The sequence below is a fragment of the Schistocerca gregaria genome, chromosome 1 (genome assembly GCF_023897955.1).
Source record: "Schistocerca gregaria isolate iqSchGreg1 chromosome 1, iqSchGreg1.2, whole genome shotgun sequence".
NCBI lineage: Eukaryota > Metazoa > Arthropoda > Insecta > Orthoptera > Acrididae > Schistocerca > Schistocerca gregaria.
This window is the reverse complement of record NC_064920.1, coordinates 683,656,817-683,684,090: the sequence shown is the minus strand read 5'-3', so window position 1 is coordinate 683,684,090 and position 27,274 is coordinate 683,656,817. Positions and strand designations below refer to the sequence as shown.

Here is a 27,274-nt window from a genome sequence, read left to right as displayed (position 1 = left end):
ATGACCCCATTAATATAAAATTAATGGATATTTGTCTAACACTGCTTACATGGGTATGTAGACAGTGTGGCATACCAATGTATCAGTTTTCATACCTTTCCTTCTCCCCCTTTCCACTCAAGCTCCACCTTCCCCCTCTCCAGCCTTCATCCTCCCTCTACTGTTCGTTCAACTGTACATTCAAGTTTTAAACTGTATATTATAGACAATATAATTAATTAAGGCCTGGGATCAGAGTTTTGCAGGTGTATTGGTTTCTGGGTTTTGTGGTGTTGTCTGTAGTTCACATGACTATTGCACATATGTGTTTCCTTTACACAAGTCACCAGGAGTAACTGAATTATGATTTTACATTATTGCACCTATGTGATTATATTTGGAGTTAAATTTTATTGTGCATCTTAAAATGGTTATATTTACTGGTTGAGAATAGTGTAGTGCATTTTATTTTTGTAGAAGACCTTTAAGAGCATATATTATAAGGATACATAAGTACTAACCCAAATAAAAGACCCTGTTTCTCTTTCCTGGTAATGCCTCTGACATCAGATCAGATGGCCCACACAGTGGTGCTCCTTTGTTATGACCACTGAAGTTGTTTTTACGAATGTTAATGTTAATAGATGTAAAGACATCTATTAATGCAGGTCACAGCATTGCATCAGCTCTCGTATATGCAGAACATTATGTTAAAGTTTTTATTGTTATACGCACATGAGACCTATTATGTATATTTGATCTGTATTCATATTCTGTAATATGACAACTGGTTTATAAGATCAGATACACTAGTTCAACAATGACATTTCATGCAAGCAAGTTGGAGGTTTTGTAATGTGTAGGTAATGTTCTTCATACGTGTAATGACTTTCACCACATTCTTCACATTATGCTCTGCGCTGGATGAGCTACACATCTTATTGATTTTCATTTTAACTTGCTAGGTAGTGATTAAAAAGCAGAAATCACAGTTGTGTGAAATAAATTAAGACTAAGACACAGTAAAATGGCATAAATTTCATTAAAAACTGTATATTTGTTTGTTGAATGTAAATTGTAATTGAATATAAATGTAAATATACATAATAGTGATTTTGTCATTTTTCACATACAGGGTGAGTGAATCTACATATGTCTCTACGGAACACAGACAAATAAAGAAATTGTTTATCCTTATTCTGACCAAATTTAACACAGTAAAATCAGCAGTAACTTGCTACATTGTTTAAAAACCTGCTACTTTGACAATGATATTAAATAACTGCAGTTTACTACAAGTTGCTTAACTATTCAACCAGATTAATATTTATTGCAGAACAACAATTACCTACGAGGGCTGCTATATATATTTCTGGCCTAGGCAACACTAAGTGTTGCCAGGTGCAATCTGACATTTCCATTGGAAAGTTTGACATTTTTTAGCATAAATGTACTCAGAACTTTTTGACTTACGACAATTTTTTTTTCTTTTACAGGGACTTGAAGAAATCAATTTGGCACAAAAATGGAATTAACTCGTGAACATTTTCGTGCGATCATTTTTCACAACTTTCGACGTGGATTATCACGACAAGAGTGCATCGATGAACTTAAATCTTTGTATGGCGACGAAGCACCATCCTATAGCACTGTGAAAAACTGGTACAACGAATTCAATCGTGGCCGACGCTCGCTCAAAGACGAATTCCGTGAAGGTCGTCCAAAAACAGCCGTTGTGCCAGAAAACATCGATGCCGTACGTGAACTGATAATGCAAGACCGTCATGTGACATACCGTGAGATAGAGGCATGCCTAGGCATTTCTCCCACCAGCATACATTCGATATTGCATGAACACCTGGCCGTAAAAAAGGTTTGTTCTCGTTGGATCCCGCACAATTTGACAATCGCTCAAAAGAAAGCTCGTGTGGATTGGTGTAAAGAAATGCTGAAAAAATACGATCGCAGTGCTTCAAAAGACGTTTATAAGATCGTCACAGGTGACGAATCATGGATCTATGCGTATGAGCCCGAAACAAAACAGCAATCGACCGTGTGGGTCTTCCAAGACGAGCCAAATCCAACGAAAGTTGTTCGTGGAAGAAGCACTTCGAAACAAATGGTCGCCTGTTTCTTCGGCAAAACTGGTCATGTGGCGACTGTTCCGCTTGAGCAACGTAGGACGGTCAATTCTGAGTGGTACACCACCATTTGTTTGCCTGAAGTCTTCCTAGAAATTCGAAAAATGAACAAGAGAAGACGAATCATTGTGCACCATGACAATGCGAGCTGTCACACATCGGCTCAAACCAGCGACTTTTTGACCGGCCAAAACGTCGAAGTGATGGGTCATCCGCCGTACAGCCCTGACTTGGCACCCAATGACTTCTTTTTATTCCCACACATCAAGAAAAAAATGCGTGGTCAACGATTTTCGTCGCCAGAAGATGCCGTTGCATCATTCAAAAACCATGTTTTGGAGGTGTCTCAATCGGAGTGGAAAAAGTGCTTCAAAAATTGGTTTGAGCGCATACAAAAGTGTATAAATCTTGATGGAGAATATTTTGAAAAACAATAAACCATTTTTGTTGATAAATATTCGTATTTTCATTATTAGGCCAGAAATATATATAGCAGCCCTCGTACATAGCATAAGAATATTGGGGGGGGGGGGGGAATTTTGTTTACAAAGAACATTGCTACTTGCCAAGCAACAAATAATTAGATAATCCAATAATTTGTATACTGATGGTTAATAGAATACATTTTTTATTTCATTTTGAATTTATAGGGCTTCCCAATTTACAGTTTTATGTCTGATGAGAGACATGAATAGTCCACTCTGAACATACATTGTTTGATCAAAAGTATCTGGACACCTATTAGTAGATACTAATGGTTAGTGTGCCCCTCTTTCATCATTATAATTACTTGAACTCTGTTGGGGACACTTTTAATAAGGTGCCTGAATGTTTGTGAAGGAATGACAGTCCAAGCTTCCTCAAGAGCAAAAACCAGAGAAGGTAGTGATGTTGGGTGCTGCTATCTGGAGCGAAGTTGATTTAACTCAACCCAAAGATCTTCCATTGGGTTCAGGTGTGCCCTCTGGGGAGGCCAGTCCATTTTAGGAATGTTATTGTACACAAACCATTGCTTTGCAGATGCTATTATGTGAGAGCGTGCAATGTCATGCTGATACAATCAGTCATTGTCTCCAAATTGTTCCTGTATAGTATGCACTACACAATATCATAAAATGTATTTGTATCCTTCTGCATTTATCATTTTCTTAAGTGCAATAAGGAGATCACATTCTAACCATGGAAAACACCCCAATACCGTAACACCGTCTCCTCTGTATGTTACTGTTGCCACTACACATGATGGCAGGTAATGTTCTCCAGGTTTTCGACAAACACAAATGCTGCCATTGGATTGGCACAGGGTATGGTGTGATTCTTCGCTCAGTATCAGTCATGCACTGTCCAGAGGCATTGCTCTTTACACCATGTTAAGTGTTGCTTAGCATTGACTACAGAAATGTTGGCTTATGAGCAGTTGGTTGACCACTGTATGCCACTCTTTTAATTCCTTGCACGCAGGTGTTGTGTTATCTGGACTGCTGGTAGCACTTTGGAACTCATGCGTGACTGATTCCACTTATTTCATGAGATATTACAACTGACCTCCAAAATGATCAACAGTCCTTGTCCGTCAGTACATGAGGTCTGGCTAGTCTTGTCTCAGCTTGTTTATTTGCATTTCAACTTCATAATTGCATCACCAACATTTGACTTGGGCAGCTTTAGAAGGGTTGAAATGTTCCTGTTGCTCAGGCAACATCCAAAGACTAGTACATGTTCAATCTCACTGAGCTCTACTGATCTTCCCATTCTGCTGTTACTGCTTCTCTTCTGACAACACATTTGTTTTATGTTGGCAGGTCTGCCTCTCATGACATCTAGTGTTCGGTTCCACATTACAAAGGGGTCCTGGGATACTTTTAATCAGATAGTCTATTTCTATATATCCTTGTAAAGTCCTGTTTTCTATTATCTTTCCCTATTTTTGTCACATACAGGAAGACCAGTGAAATATAACATCTGTCATTCCATCCACTGCTACCTGGTAACTAGAGGCCTTTTCAGTCATTATATGGGTGTAAAATAATATTTAGTGAATGATTCCAGAATTACTTATAGATTTTGCGAATCTTAATAAGATACATTATTAACCATTTTTCATTATCAGGAAGTACATGAATAGCAATGTAAATGGTGTAAACAGCAAGGAGTCTTATTTTCATTTCCTGTTTCAGTACAGTATAAAGATTATTAACCCCCAAGAGACTGCTTGCATCTATCACTCTTGGTTTTCAAATTAACTGTAGAAAATTTAATCATATTAAATCTTGTGAGTTTGAACAGTAAATTTATGTACATGTTCTTGAACACTAAAAATAAGATGTCACCAATCAGGCCAAAATCATGCACCTTAATTTTAGATTTTGTTATCTGCTGTCGGAGTCTGTTAGCAACTTCACCAACTGTTCTCCCCATATCAGTTACAGTTGGGACTATGCTTGCAATCTTGCCATCTTCATCACCTGAAAACAATGAAATCTATTAAAAGTTGTTCCAGTCATTCAAATGTTTGCATATTTGTACTACACTAGTAATGATGTCAGCATCCTAACTGAACTCAAGAGTACAATGAAGAACATAGACACAGTGAAATGAGCTTCAAAATACTTTATTCAAGACAAGTGTAGGACAGGCTTTTAAAGAGGTAAAAGCATTAATCAATAAATTTTTTTATGGTCAGGCAGATAATTAAGACATGATTTTAATTTGTAAATGAATTTCAAAAGATTCATAATTTCCACCAGACTTTTTATCTCAATGTACCTACCACAAATACTTCATACTCAAAAAAAGATGAGTGCGTGAATGTGGAAATTCTCATCCTACCTATTCTCCTTCTTTTGTACATTGAAAATTTGTTTTTACTTTTAACCACAGATGCCACTCAAGAGAAAATACATTAGCAAGTAAGACTCCTGGAAACAATGAAGAAACTTATATGCAATGATTGAATATGAGGACTACAAAATATTGTTAATGGTTGATTTTGTACAATAAATAAGTTTTTTCTGTAATCACGTGACAAAAGAAATAATAAAAATATAAAAACTCTTATATTCACTTCAGAGGGTCACAGTATTGGAAGATTCTTTGAAGAATGGAGAAAAGTTTTTCCCTAGCAACTTACTGAAGTGTTGACTATACTTGTTAGACACAAGGTTTTGACGGAATTTCTCAGGTGAGACTATCATTAGGGCAAAACTGCTTAATTTTAATTCAAGCACTTGTAACTAGTTAATATACTATAGAACTGAATTATATATTTTTCTTGTCATCTGGCACCAGACAAAAAGTTAGTGGAAGTTGTCTAATTACCTGCTAATAATTATTTCCTTTCAATTTTTTTTTACCTTCTCTGAGATGGAAATCTGAAAGGTGAAGTTTCTATTGACAGTCTGTGTGTATTCACTGTTGCCAATTCTAACAGTATACTTTTTCTTTTCATAACTGACTGTATTCCACTTCCACATTTTTTCATTAGTTATCTATTTATTTTTGCATTTATACATCCACTACACAAAAAGGGGGATTGGACAGATGTTATGAATTGCAAAGGAATTTCTCTTCTGCCTTTCTCATACAAAATTTTGTTTCAGTGTCTCCTGGACCAAGCACAACAACTCGACTACAAAACTGGATACAACCTTACTTTAAGGCTTTGAACCAAACAGATCTCACTCACAACAAATTTTAGTTCTGAAACTAATTCTCATGCAACAAAAAACTTGAAATAAGAATATAGTTTTTACTTTTATAGATGATAAAAGACATTTATGACTCAGTGGGACATAAGTCTCTGTTCCAAATTCTGAAAGAACAAGGTCTTGATCTAAAACCACTGCAGCTATTAGTGAAAAAATAAATGGTATAAAATGTAATGCAAAATTCAGGGCAGAAATTTTGGAATTTGTAAAATGAAAACCGTAATGAGACAAAGTGATGGATTCTCTCTATTACTTTTTAACTGTGTCTTAGCAAAAGTAACCAACAGCAACAAAACTGAAATCAGAGCTTAGAATTGATGAACAAACCAAATTAGGAAGTAAAAATAGTAGGTAGACTGTTTATCTTTTGCAGATGACCTGGAAATTCTATGTCAGGACACTGAAAGAGTGCAAAAACGAACATAAATTATTAAAGAAGCAGGAGAAAGAATATATAAAATTATTTGAAAAAATAAAACTCATTTCTAGCAACTAACTGGTGAACATTCTAAAAACTAAATATGGGAAAATTGAGAGTCTTTCTTAATTCATGCACTTAGGTGAAATGAATCAGGATCAGGCCTAGAAAAAATTGGTTGTGAAATTTATTGTCACAAAATTGAAACCGTTTTCAGACTTATGAAAGACAATAGTAACAAAAAATGCACCTCAAAATATACCAGACTGAGACACTACAACACATTCATCACACCAGAGTATCATGATGGGGATTAAATACACATTTTAGACAGAAAGGACAGTGAAGAAATTCAGAAGAGAGAACAAAAAGTAATCAGGAAAGTTTAATGTCCAATTTGTATTGAAAAACAAACATGCACACTAAGAAGAAATAAAGAAATTGTTGAGTACATACAAACATCTACTTGGATATGGGGAAATGCATACTGGGATCCTAGACATGTTTTAAAAGAACAGAACCAATCAGATTTACTAAATATGTACCATGGCAGATTTCTATGAAACTGCTGTAAAGCTGAAACTGAAACAGTAAAATGGATCAGAGCAGATAAAAATGACCCAAAAGAAATATAAATAATACAACTTGATATACCACACAAAAAAATTGGTAAAAAATTAGTGACTGGACAGTAGGCCTTGCAGAAAAACCCAAGAAACTCGGAACAGCTTGGTTTGATAAGTGGAAAAGATCCCATTCTAAGAGAATGAAAGTAATATGGGATTAAAGAGAATTTAAAACAAAAACCTGAAAATGCCTCTTGTTGTACATAACATTGTACACTAGGGACCAAATGCAAATAATAATAATAAATACTTTTATATGCTTGTGAGATAAACTGTGGGTTGTGAACCATTTACAGCCCTATTCAGTCAATAATTTGACTGTATCTAGCGTAGTCTAGTTTGCTGTTTCTATCAGTATGCTCATACCAGTACCAAACACATTTTAAAAATGATGTCAGTATACACATATTGTCCGCTCGTGGTCTCACGGTAGCATTCTCGCTGCCCCGGGGTCAATTCCCGGCGGGGTTAGGGATTTTCCCTGCCTCAAGATGACTGGGTGTTGTTGTGCCATCTTCATCATTATCATTCATCCCCATTACAGTCAGAGGAAGGCAATAGCAAACCATATCCACTAGGACCTTGCCTAGTACGACGGTGCGGGCCTCCTGCATCGTTTCCCTATGTTCTATCAGGAGTATGGGACTTCATCATCATGATCATACACATAACAAATAAATTTATGTAGAATGCAGTTTATTCATCGTGTAAAGTACAGTTACAAATCAATTACTCTAAAAAAATAAGGTTATAATAATTAACATACTTCAACAGGCATTTCTGCATTTTTACGCATGATCAACTTAACAAGAACATATACAACACTTAACATTTTTCCACTGGTGTATTAAATAACAATATTTTTATTGGGTAAAACTCCATATTTAACAGATTTGTGTTATTTAATTCATCGTAAATTTTTAATCCCATGTACAATGATGTTTGAGCATAAACTTTTAAATTATGAAAGGGAAAAAATTGTCAAGTGAGTTTTGATTTTTATAGATGAGAAAAAAATTTCATAGATGTACACAGAAGAAATGGTTAGTATTTTTAATTTTTTAAATAATGGGCAACACGTTGTTCTTTTGGACTAAACATTATTCTTATTATTCTCTTTTGGAATGTAAGTAATCTTGGGCTGTTCGTAGAGTATCGAACTGTAGTCTCAAAGTAACTGTGGTAGACTATCTTCCTAGTGTCCATAAGGGTAGAACCACATAAGAGATTCATGGCATAAGCTAAGCTGTTTAGTTTGTTTGCTAAGAAGAGTACAAGTGCCTTCCAATTTAAATTTTTGTCAAGATTTAGACCTAGAAATTTTACATAACTTGCTTCAGACATTTGTTGATCACCATGCACTATTTTTATGGGAGATGCTGATGATGTTTTAGCACTGAACTGCACTAATTGTGTTTTTGTGACATTGAGTTTTAATCCATTTTGCTGAAACCATAAATCTAGGTGGTTCATGGTGTGGGTTCCTGTAGTCATGTCCTAGTTCATGAACCACGGGCAACGTATGAGTGGCAAAAGTAAGTGGTCCCGACAGTCGGGATACCAGTTACTTTGGAATAAGGCTGGGCATCTCGGACATATTCTGAGTCGTGGTCACCTTTGTGCTCATACGGCAAAGACTACCAAATCCACCGGTTAGTCCCTCAACCGTTAGGGGTAAAACTCAATGGGACTCGGGGCAAGTAAGGCTAGCAACCTGCTTCCCTGATATTTTAAATATGATGCTGGCAACAATCAGAGCAAAATGCCTCGGACCTTTGGAGGTGACGGAGCCCCACCTCTAACTGACAAACCAGGGACTCCTAAGATACGACTTGGCAAACAAATGGTAATGAGATGGGGAGCTATTAATATCAATGGGGGCTACCCTGGGAAGAAGGTAGAGCTGGCAGAGGCTACAAGTAAGATGGGGCTGGACGTTTTAGCTGTTAGTGACATTCGGGTAAGGGGAGAGAAAGAAGAGGAAGTGGGAGAATACAAGGTCTACTTGTCAGGAGTCAAAGCAGGAATAGCACAATGAGGTGTAAGGCTTTACTTCAGGAAAGAAATGGAACCCAGCGTAGTTGCAGTAAGGTATGTAAACGAACGACTGGTGTGGATAGATTTGACAGCATCTAGCAAGAAAATTAGGATTGTGTCAGTATATTCGCATTGTGAAGGGACAGATCAAGATAAGATGGATAGTTTTTATGAGGCACTCAGTGATGTAGTTGTTAGAGTAAAGGACAAGGACAGTGTTCTGCTCATGGGTGATTTTAATGCCAGGACTGGAAATCGAACAGAAGGGTATGAAAAGGTTATGGGTAAATCTGGAGAGGATATGGAGGCCAACAGGAACGGGAAACAACTCTTGGATTTCTGTGCCAGTATGGGCTTAGTAATCACAAACTCCTTTTTTAAACATAAGAACATTCACCGGTATACTTGGGAAGGCAGGGGAACCAGATCTGTCATTGACTATGTAATAACAGATCAGGAAGGCTGTGAGGGACACACGTGTATTCAGGGGATTCTTTGATGACACTGATCATTATTTAATCTGCAGTGAAATTGGGATTGTGAGGCCGAAAGTGCAGGAGGTCAGGTCCATATGTAGGAGGATAAGTGGAGAAACTTCAGGATAAGGAAATCAGGCACAAGTACATAACAGCAATCTCAGAAAGGTACCAGTTAGTTGAATGTAGTCAATTACAGTCATTGGAAAAGGAATGGACAAGGTACAGGGACACAGTACTAGAAGTGGCTAAAGAATGTCTTGGAACAGTAGTGTGTAAAAGTAGGATGAAGCAAACAGCTTGGTGGAATGACACAGTCAAGGCAGCCTGTAAAAGGAAAAAGAAGGCGTATCAAAAATGGCTACATACTAGAAGTCAGGTAGACAGAGAAAGATATATTGAAGAAAGAAACAAAGCCAAACAGATAATTGCAGCATCCAAGAAGAAATCTTGGGAAGACTTTGGAAACAGGTTTGATAGTATGGGTCAAGCTGCTGGAAAACCATTCTGGAGTGTAATTAGCAGTCGTCGAAAGGGAGGTAAGAAGGAAATGACAAGTATTTTGGACAGGTCAGGAAAACTGCTGGTGAATCCTGTGGATGCCTTGGGCAGATGGAGGGAATATTTTGAAGAGTTGCTCAATGTAGGTGAAAATACGATCAGTAATGTTTCAGATTTCGAGGTAGAATGGGATAGGAATGATGATGGAAATAGCATCACATTTGAGGAAGTGGAGAAAATGGTCAATAGATTGCAGTGCAATAAAGCAGCTGGGGTGGATGAAATTAAGTCGGAACTCATCAAATACAGTGGAACGTCAGGTCTTAAATGGCTACACAAGATAATTGAAATGGCCTGGGAGCCGGGACAGGTTCCATCAGACTGGACAAAAGCAGTAATCACACCAATCTTTAAACATGGAAACAGAAAAGATTGTAAAAACTACAGAGGTATCTCTTTAATCAGCATTGTGGGTAAAATCTTCTCACGTATTGTTGAAAGGAAAGTGCGAGTATTAGTCGAGGACCAATTGGATGAAAATCAGTGTGGGTTTAGGCCTCTTAGAGGTTGTCAGGACCAGATCTTTAGTTTATGGCAAATAATGGAGAAGTGTTATGAGTGGAACAGGGAACTGTATCTATACTTTGTAGATCTAGAAAAGGCATATGACCAGGTTCCTAGGAGGAAGTTATTGTCTGTTCTACGAGATTATGGAATAGGAGGCAAACTTTTGCAAGCAATTAAAGGTCTTTACATGGATAGTCAGGCAGCAGTTAGAGTTGACGGTAAATTGAGTTCATGGTTCAGAGTAGTTTCAGGGGTAAGACAAGGCTGCAACCTGTCTCCACTGTTGTTTATATTATTTATGGATCATACGTTGAAAACAATAGACTGGATGGGTGAGAACACAAAATAAGCAGTCTTGCATATGCGGATGACTTAGTTGTGATGGCAGATTCGATTGAAAGTTTACAAAGTAATATTTCAGAGCTAGATCAGAAATGGAAGGACTATGGTATGAAGATGAGCATCTCCAAAACGAAAGTAATGTCAGTGGGAAAGAAATATAAACAGATTGAGTGCCAAATAGGAGGAACAAAGTTAGAACAGGTGGACAGTCTCGAGTACTTAGGATGCATATTCTCACAGGATGGCAACATAGTGAAAGAACTGGAAGCGAGGTGTAGCAAAGTTAATGCAGTGAGCGCTCAGCTACGATCTACTCTCTTCTGCAAGAAGGAAGTCAGAACCAAGACTAAGTTATCTGTGCACCGTTCAATCTTTCGACCAACTTTGTTGTATGGGAGCGAAAGCTGGTTGGATTCAGGTTACCTTATCAACAAGGTTGTGGTTACGGATATGAAAGTAGCTAGGATGATTGCAGGTACTAGCACATGGGAACAATGGTGTCCACAAAGAGGAAATCAAAGAAAAACTGGGAATGAACTCTATAGATGTAGCAGTCAGGATGAACAGGCTTAGATGGTGGGGTCATGTTACACGCATGGGAGAAGCAAGGTTACCCAAGAGACTCATGGGTTCAGCAGTAGAGGGTAGGAGGAGTCAGGGCAGACCAAGGAGAAGGTACCTGGATTCGGTTAAGAATGATTTTGAAGTAATAGGTTTAACATCAGAAGAGGCACCAATGTTAGCACTGAATAGGGGATCATGGAGGAATTTTATAAGGGGGCTATGCTCCAGACTGAACGCTGAAAGGCATAATCAGTCTTAAATGATGATGATGACAATGATGATGATCATAAATCTAGGTTTCCCACTATATTTTCCACTGTATCATGAATATTTAACGGCTGAAAGCAAGGGGAAATTACGGCCGTAATTTTTCCTGAGGGCATGCAGCTTTAATGTATGATTAAATGATGATGGTGTCCTCTTGGGTAAAATATTCCAGAGGTAAAATAGTCCCCCATTCGGATCTCCGGGTGGGGACTACTCAAGAGGATATCGTTATCAGGAGAAAGAAAACTGGTGTTCTACGGATTGGAGCGTGGAATGTCAGATCCCTTAATCGGGCAGGTAGGTTAAAAAATTTAAAAAGGGAAATGGATAGGTTAAAGTTAGATATAGTGGGAATTAGTGAAGTTCACAAGACTTTTGGTCAGGTGACTACAGGGTTATAAACACAAAATTAAATATGGGTAATGCAGGAGTAGGTTTAATAATGAATAGGAAAATAGGAATGGGGGTAAGCTACTGCAAACTGCATAGTGAACGCATTATTGTGGCCAAGATAGATACGAAGCCCACACCTACTACAGTAGTTCAAGTTTATATGCCAACTAGCTCTGCAGATGACGAAGAAATGTATGATGAAATAAAAGAAATTATTCAGATAGTGGAGGGAGATGAAAATTTAATAGTCATGGGTGACTGGAATTCGAGTTTAGGAAAAGGGAGAGAAGGAAATGTGGTAGGTGGATATGGATTGGGGCTAAGAAATGAAAGAGGAAACCGCTTGGTATATTTTGCACAGAGCACAACTTAATAATAACTAACACTTGGTTTAAGAATCATGAAAGAAGGTTGTATACATGGAAGAACCCTGGAGATACTAAAAGGTATCAGATAGATTATATAATGGTAAGACAGAGATTTAGGAACCAGGTTTTAAATTGTAAGACATTTCCAAGGGCACAATCTATTGGTTATGACCTGTAGATTAAAACTGAAGAAACTGCAAAAAGGTGGGAATTTAAGGAGATGGGACCTGGATAAACTGACTAAGCCAGAGGTTGTACAGAGTTTCAGGGAGAGCATAAGAGAACAATTGACAGGAATGGGGGAAAGAAATACAGTAGAAGAAGAATGGGTAGCTTTGAGGGATGAAGTAGTGAAGGCAGCAGAGGATCAAGTAGGTAAAAAGACGAGGGCTAGTAGAAATCCTAGGGTAACAGAAGAAATATTGAATTTAATTGATGAAAGGAGAAAATATAAAAACGCGTTAAATAAAGCAGGCAAAAAGGAATACAAACGTCTCAAAAATGAGATCGATAGGACGTGGCTGGAGGACAAATGTAAGGATGTAGAGGCTTATCTCACTAGGGGTAAGATAGATACTGCCTACAGGAAAATTAAAGAGACCTTTGGAGATAAGAGAACCTCTTGTATGAACATCAAGAGCTCAGATGGAAACCCAGTTCTAAGCAAAGAAGGGAAAGCAGAAAGGTGGAAGGAGTATATAGAGGGTCTATACAAGGGCGAAGTACTTGAGGACAATATTATGGAAATGGAAGAGGATGTAGATGAAGATGAAATGGGAGATACGATACTGCGTGAAGAGTTTGACAGAGCACTGCAAGACCTGAGTCGAAACAAGGCCCCCAGAGTAGACAACATTTCATTGGAACTACTGATGGCCTTGGGAGAGCCAGTCCTGACAAAACTCTACCATCTGGTGAGCAAGATGTATGAGACAGGTGAAATACCCTCAGACTTCAAGAATAATATAATAATTCCAGTCCCAAAGAAAGCAGGTGTTGACAGATGTGAAAATTGCCGAACTATCAGTTTAATAAACCACAGCTGCAAAATACTACCACGAATTCTTTACAGATGAATGGAAAAACTAGTAGAAGCCGACCTCGGGGAAGATCAGTTGAATTCCGTAGAAATACTGGAACACGTGAGGCAATACTGACCTTACGACTTATCTTAGAAGAAAGATTAAGGAAAGGCAAACCTACATTTCTAGCATTTGTAGACTTAGAGAAAGCTTTTGACAATGTTGATTGGAATACTCTCTTTCAAATTCTAAAGGTGGCAGGTGTAAAATACAGGGAGCGAAAGGCTATTTACAATTTGTACAGAAACCAGATGGCAGTTATAAGAGTCGAGGGACATGAAAGGGAAGCAGTGGTTGGGAAAGGAGTGAGACAGGGTTGAAGCCTCTCACCGATGTTATTCAATCTGTATATTGAGCAAGCAGTAAAGGAAACAAAAGAACAATTCGGAGTAGGTATTAAAATTCATGGAGAAGAAATAAAAACTTTGAGGTTTGCCGATGACATTGTAATTCTGTAAGAGACAGCAAAGGACTTGGAAGAGCAGTTGAATGGAATGGACAGTGTCTTGAGAGGAGTATGCAAGATGAACATCAACAAAAGCACAATGAGGATAATGGAATGTAGTCGAATTAAGTCAGGTGATGCTGAGGGAATTAGATTAGGAAATGAGACACTTAAAGTAGTAAAGGAGTTTTGCTATTTGGGGAGCAAAATAACTGATGATGGTCGAAGTAGAGAGGATATAAAATGTAGACTGTCAATGGCAAGGAAAGCGTTTCTGAAGAAGAGAAGTTTGTTAACATCGAGTATAGATTTAAGTGTCAGGAAGTCATTTCTGAAAGTATTTGTATGGAGTGTAGCCATGTATGAAAGTGAAACATGGATGATAAATAGTGAGGACAAGAAGAGAATAGAAGCTTTCAAAATGTGGTGCTACAGAAGAATGCTGAAGATTAGATGGGTAGATCGCATAACTAATGAGGAAATATTGAATAGGATTGGGGAGAAGAGAAGTTTGTGGCACAACTTGACCAGAAGAAGGGATCATTTGGTAGGACATGTTCTGAGGCATCAAGGGATCACCAATTTAGTATTGGAGGGCAGCGTGGAGGGTAAAAATCATAGAGGGAGACCAAGAGATGAATACACCAAGCAGATTCAGAAGGATGTAGGATGCAGTAGGTACTGGGAGATGAAGAAGCTTGCACAGGATAGAGTAGCATGGAGAGCTGCATCAAACCAGTCTCAGGACTGAAGACCTCAACAACAACATCATGAATTTGTTCTAAATTGTCATTTTCAATTAAAACTGAGGTGTCCGCCCTGAATAAAATGGAGTGAACATCAATGTTTAAAGGTAAATCATTTACGTACAGCAGAAAAAGGTAAGGCCGTAAAATTGAGTCCTGTGGGACCCCTGTACAAATCGTTTTCCAGTCAAAGAATGATTTTTTTTTCCATTTGAATTTAGAATAAGTCTCTGTTTTTTTTTCTGACAAATAAGATTTGAACCACTGCAATTCCCTGTCCACGATCCCATACCTCTCTAGCTTGTGTAGAGATAATAAGTGACTGACTGCGTCAAAAGCTTTGGTCAAATCACAAAAAATACCTGTGACCTTTTTGCCCTTGTCTAAAGGAGAACTTATCTTTCCAGTGAATTACCAGATAGCATTTATTGTATATTTCCCCTCTGAAATCCAAACTGTTTCCTATAAGAAAATTTTCAGGATGTTTTGCAACAATCATTTCTATCACCTTAGCAAAAACTGACATCGTGGAAATAGGGCAGTAATTTCCCATGTCATCTAGTGAGTCTTTCTTGAACAACGGAAATTTTTTATACTCATTCAGTGTGCAAAGTGTTGTGAAACATGCAACCTACCTTCAAGTTATGCACTAGGTCTAATAAGTGAGAGTATATGGCAATGTGAAACACAGATAGAAGTTATGCTAAATATTTTAACTTGTACTACAATGTAAGTTATTTCCAATACATATGACCAACATTGTGTGTGTGTGTGTGTGTGTGTGTGTGTGTGAGAGAGAGAGAGAGAGAGAGAGAGAGAGAGAGAGAGAGAGAGAGAGAGAGAGAGAGAGAAATTGAATGATTGAGACACACTAGGTAAATAATGCATGTGACTACTGATGTTCTACCTGTTTCATGGACATCAATAAATGGCAAACTTAGCTATAAGGCTACACAGTTGAAAAACCTGTTAGTGCTCAATGAAGAATCAATGGCATCTCTCAAAAAAAATATTAATCTTTACATCTTGTCTTGTTATGTTCCCCCTGTAAAAAATACTTAGGCAGAATATACATATTATTTGACTAATTATCCATGAAGGGGTATAGAGGCATTTTATTATTGGGGTATTCTACACTAATGGCCATTAAAACTGCAGCACCATCAAAATGGCATGTAACAAAAGTGAAACTACCTGTTGTGAAGTCATCTTCAAACTGCATCTTGTATCAGTACTGAGAATTTTACACATAAATTGTGAAACATGTGGTATGTTTATCATGACATTTTTTGGAATGACGTTATCCCATTATCAACTGCTATAAAACCAGTGTCACGTTTATGAAATAAGGTACAGGGGGCAAGAGGATAGAAATTTTAAAGTAAGGTTTAATGGTCATAATAACAAGGAGAATGGCTCAGCAATGGAGGCAAAGCATCTCAACAATGAGATGGATTCACTTGGTAACATCACAGAAAAGCATGAGGGTATTGCACATTGAAGACAAAGGGAGGTTGCTGTCAAACTTAGAGGAAGGTGAGATATTTTGTGCTTTAAGACAGGAATGCATCAGCATATTCAATGAGAAGGTTCAATGTCCAAGGGGAATTCTTGGCCCCACTTTAGTGCTGTTCTCTTTGAGAAGCAGCCACCAACTGATTCTAGTTAGCAGTGTAATATTTTATGTTACTTATTCTATACAGAAGCAAAAATTGCAACATAGGTCTAGCATTGGTTTTTAGAATTTGCTAGGACTTGATACATAATGTTCAAATATTTTACAATAGACAGGAACATCACTGAGGACTGTGATACATACAGTCTGGGGTAGTACTATCTTTGGTATGTGAAGGCAGCTGCAATTAGTTTACATCTGAGCCTTGTGAGAGTATGGTACCCAATACAAGTTGAGTTTGGAGCAATTTTGTTTTACAATGCATTTTTTGTTGGATTTTTACAGTTGACATAGAAGTTTTAAGGTATGTTATAGTACAGCACATATAAACACTTACATAGTCATCAATATGTATAGTATTACATGTATTGATTTCTTTTCTTGTTTTAAAGCTCTCAATAATTGGATAATGTAGTCTCAAAAGATGTTGACTGCCACAGGATGGACTAAATCTGACAGGTCAGATGTGGGCCAGTGTGAATGTTTGTTGGGGCGGGTAGCTGTCAGACAGCTGTGACAGGTGAGCTGAATGGAAGTGAAGGTGGCTAGGAAACCATGAGGCCCAGTGGTCATCAGGATTTTTCCAGGCAGGAAGAGGGTTGTGTTCTGGCAATATGGTCACAGGACCTGTGATATGGATTGTTGTCACTAATATGATTTTAATGAAAATACTTTAAAATTCATTACAAGAATGCTAGAGAAAAGCCAATGATAGTTTTAGAACCATGGAAGTAGGATGAACTCACTGAATATAAATTCATGTCTGAAGCTTTAATAGTTAAAAAGTTATTTACATTATTACCATTATTGTTTATAGTAGATTGTAACAACTGAATCCATCAAGAAAGTCACAGTCATGATACACCAGATGAAAGAGGTTAATGCTTGCAGTATAATGAACAGATTAAACAACTATAAAAATGTTATAAACAATTTAATTTGTTTACATAAATAGTGCCATAACTATGAACTCCCCCATGGAGACACAAAAGAACTTTTCACTATGAATTTCTTTTCTTAATGTTCCAAAACTTTCAGCATATATTGAATTGAGGTTGTGATTTGTAAAATAGGTCAAGTTAGTGTTTTGAACAGAATACAAAATGTGGTGATTCATGTGTTTGAAATTTGTTTCAAATTGTTAAAATAATATATAAAAGATCAAACAGACCATGGGCGTACTGCCGGTTCATAGTGACCAATCGGCACTATGGACCAGCAGTACACCTGTGGACTGTTCAGGCAAGAAATATGCTGAGAGAAACTGAAGAATCACAATATATAAATGAGTTTGTTAAGAGATTGGAAAATGACTGCAAAGATTTTCACATGTTTTATCATAAGTAGTTATATGAAGTTGTTACAAAAATTATGAATGGTGGTCGAGATGAAAGTATCTGCATTGAATTGAGAAGTGGTCATATGATCAAACTTTTAAATAAGCACGCGGGACAGAGCTCAGAGTCTTTTTGCCTGTTATCTTGTGTCTGGAGTGTTGGCGAGGTATTTCATCTTGAATTGGTACTGCTATTGGTGGTGTGTAGGCTGTGAATGTTATTTTTGTGTACTGGAACTTGTATATTGTGATTTAGTGCATTCTGCTGGGTGTAATGCTACATCTGCACAAAGTAGTGCCAAAATTTGTGCTGGTGATAGACACAGTTCAGGTATTCAGTCAGTTATTGTTGGTGACCACCATTGACGTACATTGTGCTTCACTAAAGAATAATTAAAAGGGGTAAAACTTAAAGTTGATCTGTTTTGAGCAATGTTATCCTTCGGCTTTGACCAACAGATTGAACCTGAATATATCTTTTATTTAATGTCTCACAGCTAATATAAGGCTTTGGTGTTAACATTATTATGTTGCGATGTTTGGTTTGGCTACCCCCCCCCCCCCCCCCCAATGATGTTAGCAAGCCACACCCAAAGTTAATGGCTGTACATTACCAACAAACTTGGGAATAGGGGGCAAACGTCATAATTGCATTGACTCATCCTGGATTGAGCTTCATTTTATTCTACTGATATTTCGGATTGGTTGTGATGTGATGTGCATGCGCACAGTACAAGAAACAGTCACCTGCTGGACTTTCCTTCCACAAGACTTGCTGTAGTCCATAATAGCTGTAAGTAATTAAGCATAAAATTTTTCAATAAGTTACCATGCTCAGCTCGTACAGTACTACTAAATAAATATAAGAATACATTGCAAACCTGGCTAAAAAACAACGAATTCTATACAACTGAAGAATTCTTAGAAACTAATCATCAAAATATATGTTTTACCTAAGTTATGAAGAAAATGTTTTGATATTATATAAGCTAGGTATTTACTGTAATTCTTTTCTTATGTGTGTATTTAATTACTGTATAAAACATTGTTTTACATAATGCTGAAGAAAAGGTCTTTAGTTCCTTTTCTCCCCTTTCTGTAACTATTTGAATATCTTACTGAAACTAAAACCCTCTGTAAACTTTGACGAAGCCAATTGTATGAAAAATACTGAAAGGCTAATACAAAATATTCTATTCTATTCTATTCTAGTATCCAAGCTGTACTAGTGACCAGTTAGGGAGGGGACTCATGAGTTTCTGTACAGTGTGGCACTGTGTAATAGCAGCAGCAGTAATAGTGGACTTAGTGCACATGATAAGCATAATAGCAAGTGTCAGTAACAGCAGCAGCAGACAACAACTACATGGTACATCACCAGTGAAGCAGTTCTTATGGGCAAAATCAATGAGTTGCAGAGGCGGTGTCTACATGGTATCAAACGTGGGTGGCACTGCATCGGCACTGAGCTGCAGAGGCAGCGCCTTCACACAGTATCACATGCAGGCAACATCGCATTGGCTCCAAGCACCAGAGGCAGCGGCTTCACACACAGTCACATGAGGCACATCGCGGTCCATATAGAAGGCAATATTGGATCGCCATAGGACGAAATGCAGAGCAGCAGAGGCTGTATACGTCAACGTGGAAATGCAAGTTAACTACAGTCAGCAGCTGCATTGTAAATTTTTCTCATAGTCAGCAATGGCCAATTAAATTATTAAATTGCAGAGTGACTGTGGGTCAGAGAGTGCAGGGAGTGATGTTAGTAGTGATAACATTGCAGGGAGAAGGAAAGAAATAGATTGGGTTTCAGGAAGTTACTGAATGCATTTTTTTAAAAATACTGAGTAAGAAATTAGAAAAGATAGTTTTACAAATACAAATGGGGTGCATAAAATCTGAGATAGTTGGAGAATAAAACTGGGAATATAAAAACTGAAATAGGCAGGAATATAGGTTCAAAATTGGAGGATATGGAATTGAAGGTTGGTGATGTTAAAGTGCAGTGAGTGGAAAATTTGTTCAGCTAGATAGTAAATTCACTGAAATTACAAATAAGGCTGAAAATGCAGTTAAGGTGGACAAGGGAGTTATTCTCAGAGTTGATGAGGTAGGAAAGGGATTGGTAGCCAAAGTGGAAACTGGGAGATCATCATGTGGGAGGAACTGAGGCACAAGAAAGGAAATGTACATACTTTGAAATACAAACAAATGCAGAGTTTAAATCAGTGAATGTAGGCATTGCTGACTGTTATAAAAGTACAGGTGTAAAGCTGGATGGGAAAGTTAGCAAAAGAGAGAAGTCAGCAAAAGAGAGACACAGATAAATGTATTAAAGGAATCAATAAGTGATGTAGCAGCTGGACAATGTAATTTAATAATGGGCGAAGGATTGTGTGTAAAACCCTTCAGTAGAGACAGTAATTACCATGCAGTGGACTTCTTGGCTACATGTAAAGATAATTTTGTTGCCAGCACAGTGAAATGGCTAAAATTAAATTTGTAAAGAGGCACTTAGAAGGGGGAGCTCAGACACTGGGTAATCAGCATGTAAAGAAATTTGTTGATTTCAGGACTTCTGAAATAATGTTCTTAAATAAATACTGGGGGCAAGATAACCAAATAAGATTACAAAATGAATTTTTGAATGACTCAGGATATAACAATGATTAAAGAGAGCAAGAGGCAATTTTGTGCAAGAGAATTAAATAAATTAATACATTTGGACTGGTCATTGGAAGTGCTTACAGAAATGTGTACATTAGAGAAGGCTTCCAGAGTCATTGCAGTGGGAACTCATACACAGTACTACTGATTCTGTAGAAGAGTTTCTAGATTTCATAGAAAACATGGGTAGGGCTCTGTGTTGCACACCAAAATTTGCTGAGCACAGGGATGGTAATTACAGCAATAATTTCAAAGAAAATCATAGGTATGGGCGAAGAGATGATCAGAGTGGGCATAATAATCATAGTGGGAATTGGAGATACAGGCAGCAGGGAGATAATGGGAATTATAATGAGAGAAGGGAGAATTTTGAACAGAGGAGAGAGGAAGTAAGGCAATGGCGAAGACATGAGAGTGCACATGGTGCAAAGTTTCAGGGCAGACCATTAGAAAAGTAACATTAGCCTCACTCAAGGTCCGTAGTGAGGCTAATGGATATGCAAAGGTTACACAGGGAAGCGAATTGGCTAAAAATGGTTCAAATGGCTCTGAGCACTATGGGACTTAATTTATGAGGTCATCAGTCCCCTAGAACTTAGAGCTACTTAAACCTAACTAACCTAAGGACATCACACACATCCATGCCCGAGGCAGGATTTGAACCTGCGACCGTAGCAGCCGCGCAGTTCCAGACTGTAGAGCCTAGAACCGCTCAGCCACTCCGGCTCGTGGAAAAGAATTGTAGTGAGAAATAAAGAAGAGAGATTGCTATATGCAACTTGGGTGCAACAATAGGTAACAAAAATATGTGTGAAGGGTTTAATAAATATAGTAATTAGAACAGGAAGCAACAATATTAACAATACATGCAATATGAATAAATGTAACAATGATGATAGTAGCTACTAACTTGGGGAATTGTCTGTCAGAAATAGAATGATTGGACTGAAAGATCATGACAAAATTAGAGTTGGCTTAGCTTCAATGAAAGTTACAGAGAATTCTGAAGCAAAGGTAGTCACTTTGCCAGAAGTAGAAACAGATATTGATGTGGCCAAAGTTAAGTATGGTGGATCAATGTATCAAGTAATGTGAAATATCTGTAGTAAGGAGGAGTCGGGCAGTCTGTTGTTTACTGTTGAACTGTGTGGTTGACTTGTGTAAATGTGTTACTTATAATTAAGCATTATTCATTTAAGGTGGTGTTTACAATTTTATCTTGCTATGAAATCCAACTGCACCCACACTTGTGATCCCAAATTACACATTTTCCGTGAACTTCCATGGTTTGAGCAATTTCTGCGTACAAAATAACTCAGGACAATGTTTCCAACAATGACTGCTAAGACACAGCAACCAAATTCATCTACTACATCATTGCCTGTGGTCATTTCTCCCATTCTGATTTGCCACCATGTGAAATTTAAAAATGATGAACAATTTGCTTTGTCACCACCACAACTCTCTCAACAAACAGCACAGACAGTAATCATTGCTGCACTAGTTTCTACGCCCCCATGGACATTTCCCAGAACATTTTACACATCACATTGCTCTGTTTAGTGGATTTTCTGTGCACAAACATTCTGTAATGTTGCATGACCTGTTTCTTACATTTTTTGAGCCTAACCTACAACGCAGACCGCTGCCTTGCTACAACACGATGCCATATTGCTGACATATGGACAAAACCTCATCTGATTCGACAACCATTCACAAGTGTTAAACCCAGTGTAAAAGTAGCAGAGCATGAACAGTGAACTTTTATCAATGAACAATCTGACTTTCACTGTTTCTGCCTCATCTGGTGCTCCTATATTGAGCAGTTGCACCTGAACTTGTAAACAATGCACTGTGCACTAAGTTGTGCATTCCAAAATTTCCAAAGGCCATGGCTGTTTCTGCCATGCTGTTCATCTCTACCACCATGCTGGTTTATATGCATGTACCCCAAGAACAGTATTAAGTATAGTGCCCAGATACAGTACCAGCCTCTACAGTCTTAACACCTTCATCAGTGTTTGCTCCATCTGTTACTGCCATCTTTCTTGGAACATTTACGATGACTGCCACTAATCACTAAGGCCCCCCAAAGACATGGTTTTCTCTAGTGAGTACCCTGAATGTTCATGGCATCCTATCGAATGAAACATGGTTCGTCACATTGGTTACAGCTCTGCACGAGCATACCTGTATGTATTTGATGTCTGATCTCATCCCTATGGCACTGTTGAGGGACCACAATTCTTGAACAATTGTCAAGAAACCAGCAACAGGCAATTCAAACATAGTGCCTGGAGTATCACTCAGCAAGCTCACACCTTCTCAACCTTGGCAAAAGATTAGAACTCAAATAGACACTTCATGCCTATCCGGCAAAGCTCTGTGGTCACTTTGGATAGTTAAAATACTGTCAGCCATCTGTCTACAACTCTCATCTCATGGTAATGACCCAATAAAAACATTTTAATGGCAATTTCATCAACACCACCTATGGTTGGCAATCCTGTAAACACTTCAGTTTGCAGTTTCACGCATGGCTACAGGAGGTCATGCCAGTTGACAACCTCAATCAAGTGGCACCTGAAGGTGGTGGTAGACAGCCTGCTGCCCCCACCACTCCTGCTCGCCTGCCCTCCAACACAACCTCAACTGGGTCCATTGCTGCAAAGACAGATGTTACCCCTGGTTAGCAATCACACTGCTTGTATCCTCTGTGTTAGTATCACGTCGACCACAGGGATGCGGTTCAAAGTGCCACCTGCCTTGCTCATGGGACCCAAACTTGGCCTGAGGGATAAATTATGCACATCATCTCACGAACATTCTAGAGGGTGCCTACATCAGCACCAGTCATCTCATAATAAACAACTACTGCTCTTCCTGGCTGTCACTGCTGAAGATACTAGTTTTGTATCCCTGGAATTGTTTACTGTGCCACCTCCACCTTCTGTTCTGACTCTGTGAGCGGCTAACAACTCTTTGCTCAAGGTCTATGATACTACTCATTTGAATCCCAAATTTCAACCAGCATTTTGTTTTCTTTGGACATTTAACGTGGCTAACATTGATGGACCTGTGTTAGGTGTAGACTTCCTGTGACACTACTGACTCTCCAGACCTTTCAATGGCCACACTGTTACAACATTCCTCCAATCAACACATTGAGGGCTCCTTCATAGCAATGCCTATGCATTCAAGGGTGATGACTACTGCCTCTCTGCCACAGTTAGCTGAACTCATGTGTCTCACTTCTGACTTGGTGAATTCACTGCTCAACCAGTGACTTGACATCACAGCTCTATGTGCAGGAAATGCATCACTGCAAGCACTCATCATCAACATGTCAGTGGAACTGGTATGTGCATGGAAAAACACTGCTCCACTCCCATCATGGACACCCATTACTGCACATGTTGTACAGCCAAATCGCACAACTACAGCCATGGCTATCACTAAGAAGGTTCACGTTGAACTGCCATCTTACTCACATGGTGAGCAAACTTCTTCCTCCACAACTAAGAGCTTCAACAACACATCCGCCACCGAGGCAGACAACACCGCCTTTGCAACGTTTGCAGTTTTCTCCCACCAAGCCTATACAAGTCTGTGCCAACAGACCCACTGCCAGTACAAAGCATGCTCCCCTCATCAAGTGACCATGCCACATGGTAGCCGATCTGGCCTCTGCACCCACAGCTGACACAGACCATGCCCACATCGCTCTCAACAGGAGTCAGCCTTCACTGCCTACACTTCAGGACAGCCCTACTCTGTGTGTGACATTGTCCTACACCCCAGAATGCCTACTGCTCATGTTACTTCAAATCCGTAGAGAGCACGCATTAAGGTTATTAGAAATGAACTTGCAATAGGCTACGTATCACCGAAGGACCTCCTATCCATGCGAAAGCATGCTGCTAGTTGGTTAAGAAACTTTGTGCTGCATTCTCAGGAATTGTTAAGCTTAGGGATCATATGTCCTTCTGATAGCAATTAGTCATCACCTATACATGTTGTTGTTGTTGTCTTCAGTCCTGAGACTGGTTTGATGCAGCTCTCCATGCTACTCTATCCTGTGCAAGCTTCTTCATCTCCCAGTACCTACTGAAACCTACATCCTTCTGAATCTGCTTGGTGTATTCATCTCTTGGTCTCCCTCTACAATTTTTAACCTCCACGCTGCACTCCAATACTAACTTGGTGATCCCTTGATGCCTCAGAACATGTCCTACCAACCGATCCCTTCTTCTGGTCAAGTTGTGCCACAAACTTCACTTCTCCCCAATCCTATTCATTACTTCCTCATTAGTTATGCGATCTACCCATCTAATCTTCAGCATTCTTCTGTAGCACCACATTTTGAAAGCTTCTATTCTCTTCTTGTCCAAACTATTTATCGTCCATGTTTCACTTTCATACATGGCTACACTCCATACAAATACTTTCAGAAACGACTTCCTGACACTTCAATCTATACTCGATGTTAACAAATTTCTCTTCTTCAGAAACGCTTTCCTTGCCACTGACAGTCTACATTTTATACCCTCTCTACTTCGACCATCACCAGTTATTTTGGTCCCCAAATAGCAAAACTCCTTTACTACTTTAATTGTAACGCAACATATGCATGTAAAAACCACTTTTATGCAGTATTTGAACAGAGAACGTCCTACTGTGCACGCTGTGATATGATGTATGTGAGAGAAGCGTGAGCACTGATCATCATCAAGACACAAAGTCGATCGAGTGCCTCTACCTACAGTGGTAGGTTCACTTATACTTTGGCGTCGCAGCTTAGCAAAACCCTGGAAGGCAACAGAGTAACAGACAGTGCTGATAACGGCAATGCCCAGGGACAGTTGAAGAAAGTTTAAGATAAATGTCTTTCTGTTACGAGATTCTGTGCACAAGTGATTATATCTAATCTAATTCCCTCAGCATCACCCGACTTATTTCGCCTACATTCCATTATTCTCGTTTTGCTTTTGTTGATGTTCATCTTATATCCTCCTTTCAAGACACTGTCCACTCCGTTAAACTGCTCTTCCAAGTCCTCTGCTGTCTCTGACAGAATTACAATGTCATCGGCGAACTCAAAGTTTTTATTTCTTCTCCATGGATTTTAATACCTACTCCGAATTGTTCTTTTGTTTCCTTTACTGCTTGCTCAATATACAGATTGAATAACATCGGGGAGAGGCTGCAACCCTGTCTTACTCCCTTCCCAACCATTGCTTCCCTTTCATGTCCCTCCCAAGGCCATCAGTAGTTCCAATGAAATGTTGTCTACTCCGGGGGCCTTGTTTCGACTCAGGTCATTCAGTGCTCTGTCAAACTCTTCACGCAGTATCGTATCTCCCATTTCATCTTCATCTACATCCTCTTCCATTTCCATAATATTGTCCTCAAGTACATCACCCTTGTATAAACCTTCTATATACTCCTTCCACCTTTCTGCCTTCCCTTCTTTGCTTAGAACTGGGTTGCCATCTGAGCTCTTGATATTCATACACGTGGTTCTCTTATCTCCAAAGGTCTCTTTCATTTTCCTGTAGGCAGTATCTATCTTACCCCTAGTGAGATAAGCCTCTACATCCTTACATTTGTCCTCTAGCCATCCCTGCTTAGCCATTTTGCACTTCCTGTCGATCTCATTTTTGAGACGTTTGTATTCCTTTTTCCCTGCTTCATTTACTGCATTTTTATATTTTCTCCTTTCATCAATTAAATTCAATATTTCTTCTGTTACCCAAGGATTTCTACTAGCCCTCGTCTTTTTACCTACTTGATCCTCTGCTGCCTTCACTACTTCATCCCTCAAAGCTACCCATTCCTCTTCTACTGTATTTCTTTCCCCAATTCCAGTCAATTGTTCCCTTATGTTCTCCCTGAAACTCTGTACAACCTCTGGTTTAGTCAGTTTATCCAGGTCCCATCTCCTTAAATTCCCACCTTTTTGCAGTTTCTTCAGTTTTAATCTACCACCTATTCATCTCATCTCCAAAAAGGACTCAACTTTCAGACTTTGAGAGGATTAATGCAGGCTCAATTCTCACACCAATTTGACAATTACATCCCCCTCATTCAAGATTTTGCATTGCAGTTATGTGGTGATCGGCATTTCTGCATCATTGACCATTGTAAGGCACATCACCAGATTCCAACATACAAAGATGACATTCCTCAAACTTCTTTTATAATTCACTTTGGCTTGTTTTAATATTGCTTCTTGGCTTACAGACTCAAAACTGCAGCTCAGACATGGCAACGTTTTGTTTAGTCTTTATTTCTCCAGTTTTCATTTTGTAATGCTTATCTCGATGACATTTTAATTTTTTACAGCTGAAGAACATGAGCAGCACCTTTTCCAAGTTCTCTTCGTACTCTCAGATAATGGCGTAGAGATAAATGATGACAAATCACAGCTGCGTCTGACAGAAATTACTTTCCTAGGCCACACTGTGAACTCTAAAGGCATATGTCCCACGTCTGAACACATCAGTCACTTTGTGAGCTTACCACTGCCCATCGCTTTTCGTTATCTCTAGTGTTTCTTGAGCATGAGCAATTTTTTTCAGGCACCACATTCCTCATTCCACCTCTCTTCAGATGCCTCTAACTGACACCTTTTGTAATGCTTATCTCGATGACATTTTAATTTTTTACAGCTGAAGAACATGAGCAGCACCTTTTCCAAGTTCTCTTCGTACTCTCAGATAATGGCGTAGAGATAAATGATGACAAATCACAGCTGCGTCTGACAGAAATTACTTTCCTAGGCCACACTGTGAACTCTAAAGGCATATGTCCCACGTCTGAACACATCAGTCACTTTGTGAGCTTACCACTGCCCATCGCTTTTCGTTATCTCTAGTGTTTCTTGAGCATGAGCAATTTTTTTCAGGCACCACATTCCTCATTCCACCTCTCT

At 38.7% G+C, this 27,274-nt stretch overlaps 1 protein-coding gene across 8 annotated transcripts in view; it reads right to left on the bottom strand.

Annotated features, from left to right (window-relative positions):
• LOC126363724 (uncharacterized) overlaps nucleotides 1-27,274 on the bottom strand; it is a 115,136-nt gene that overhangs the window by 25,767 nt on the left and 62,095 nt on the right. For 5 of the 8 annotated variants that reach the window (XM_050007992.1, XM_050007990.1, XM_050007989.1 and 2 more), the window contains one exon: nucleotides 4,313-4,585. In XM_050007992.1, coding sequence (XP_049863949.1) covers nucleotides 4,314-4,585 — 272 coding nt within the window. In that variant the 3' untranslated portion in view covers nucleotide 4,313. Of the gene's footprint in view, nucleotides 1-1,012; nucleotides 4,586-27,274 lie in introns of those variants that run through there. The other 3 variants (XM_050007994.1, XM_050007987.1, XM_050007995.1) reach the window with 2 other exon arrangements.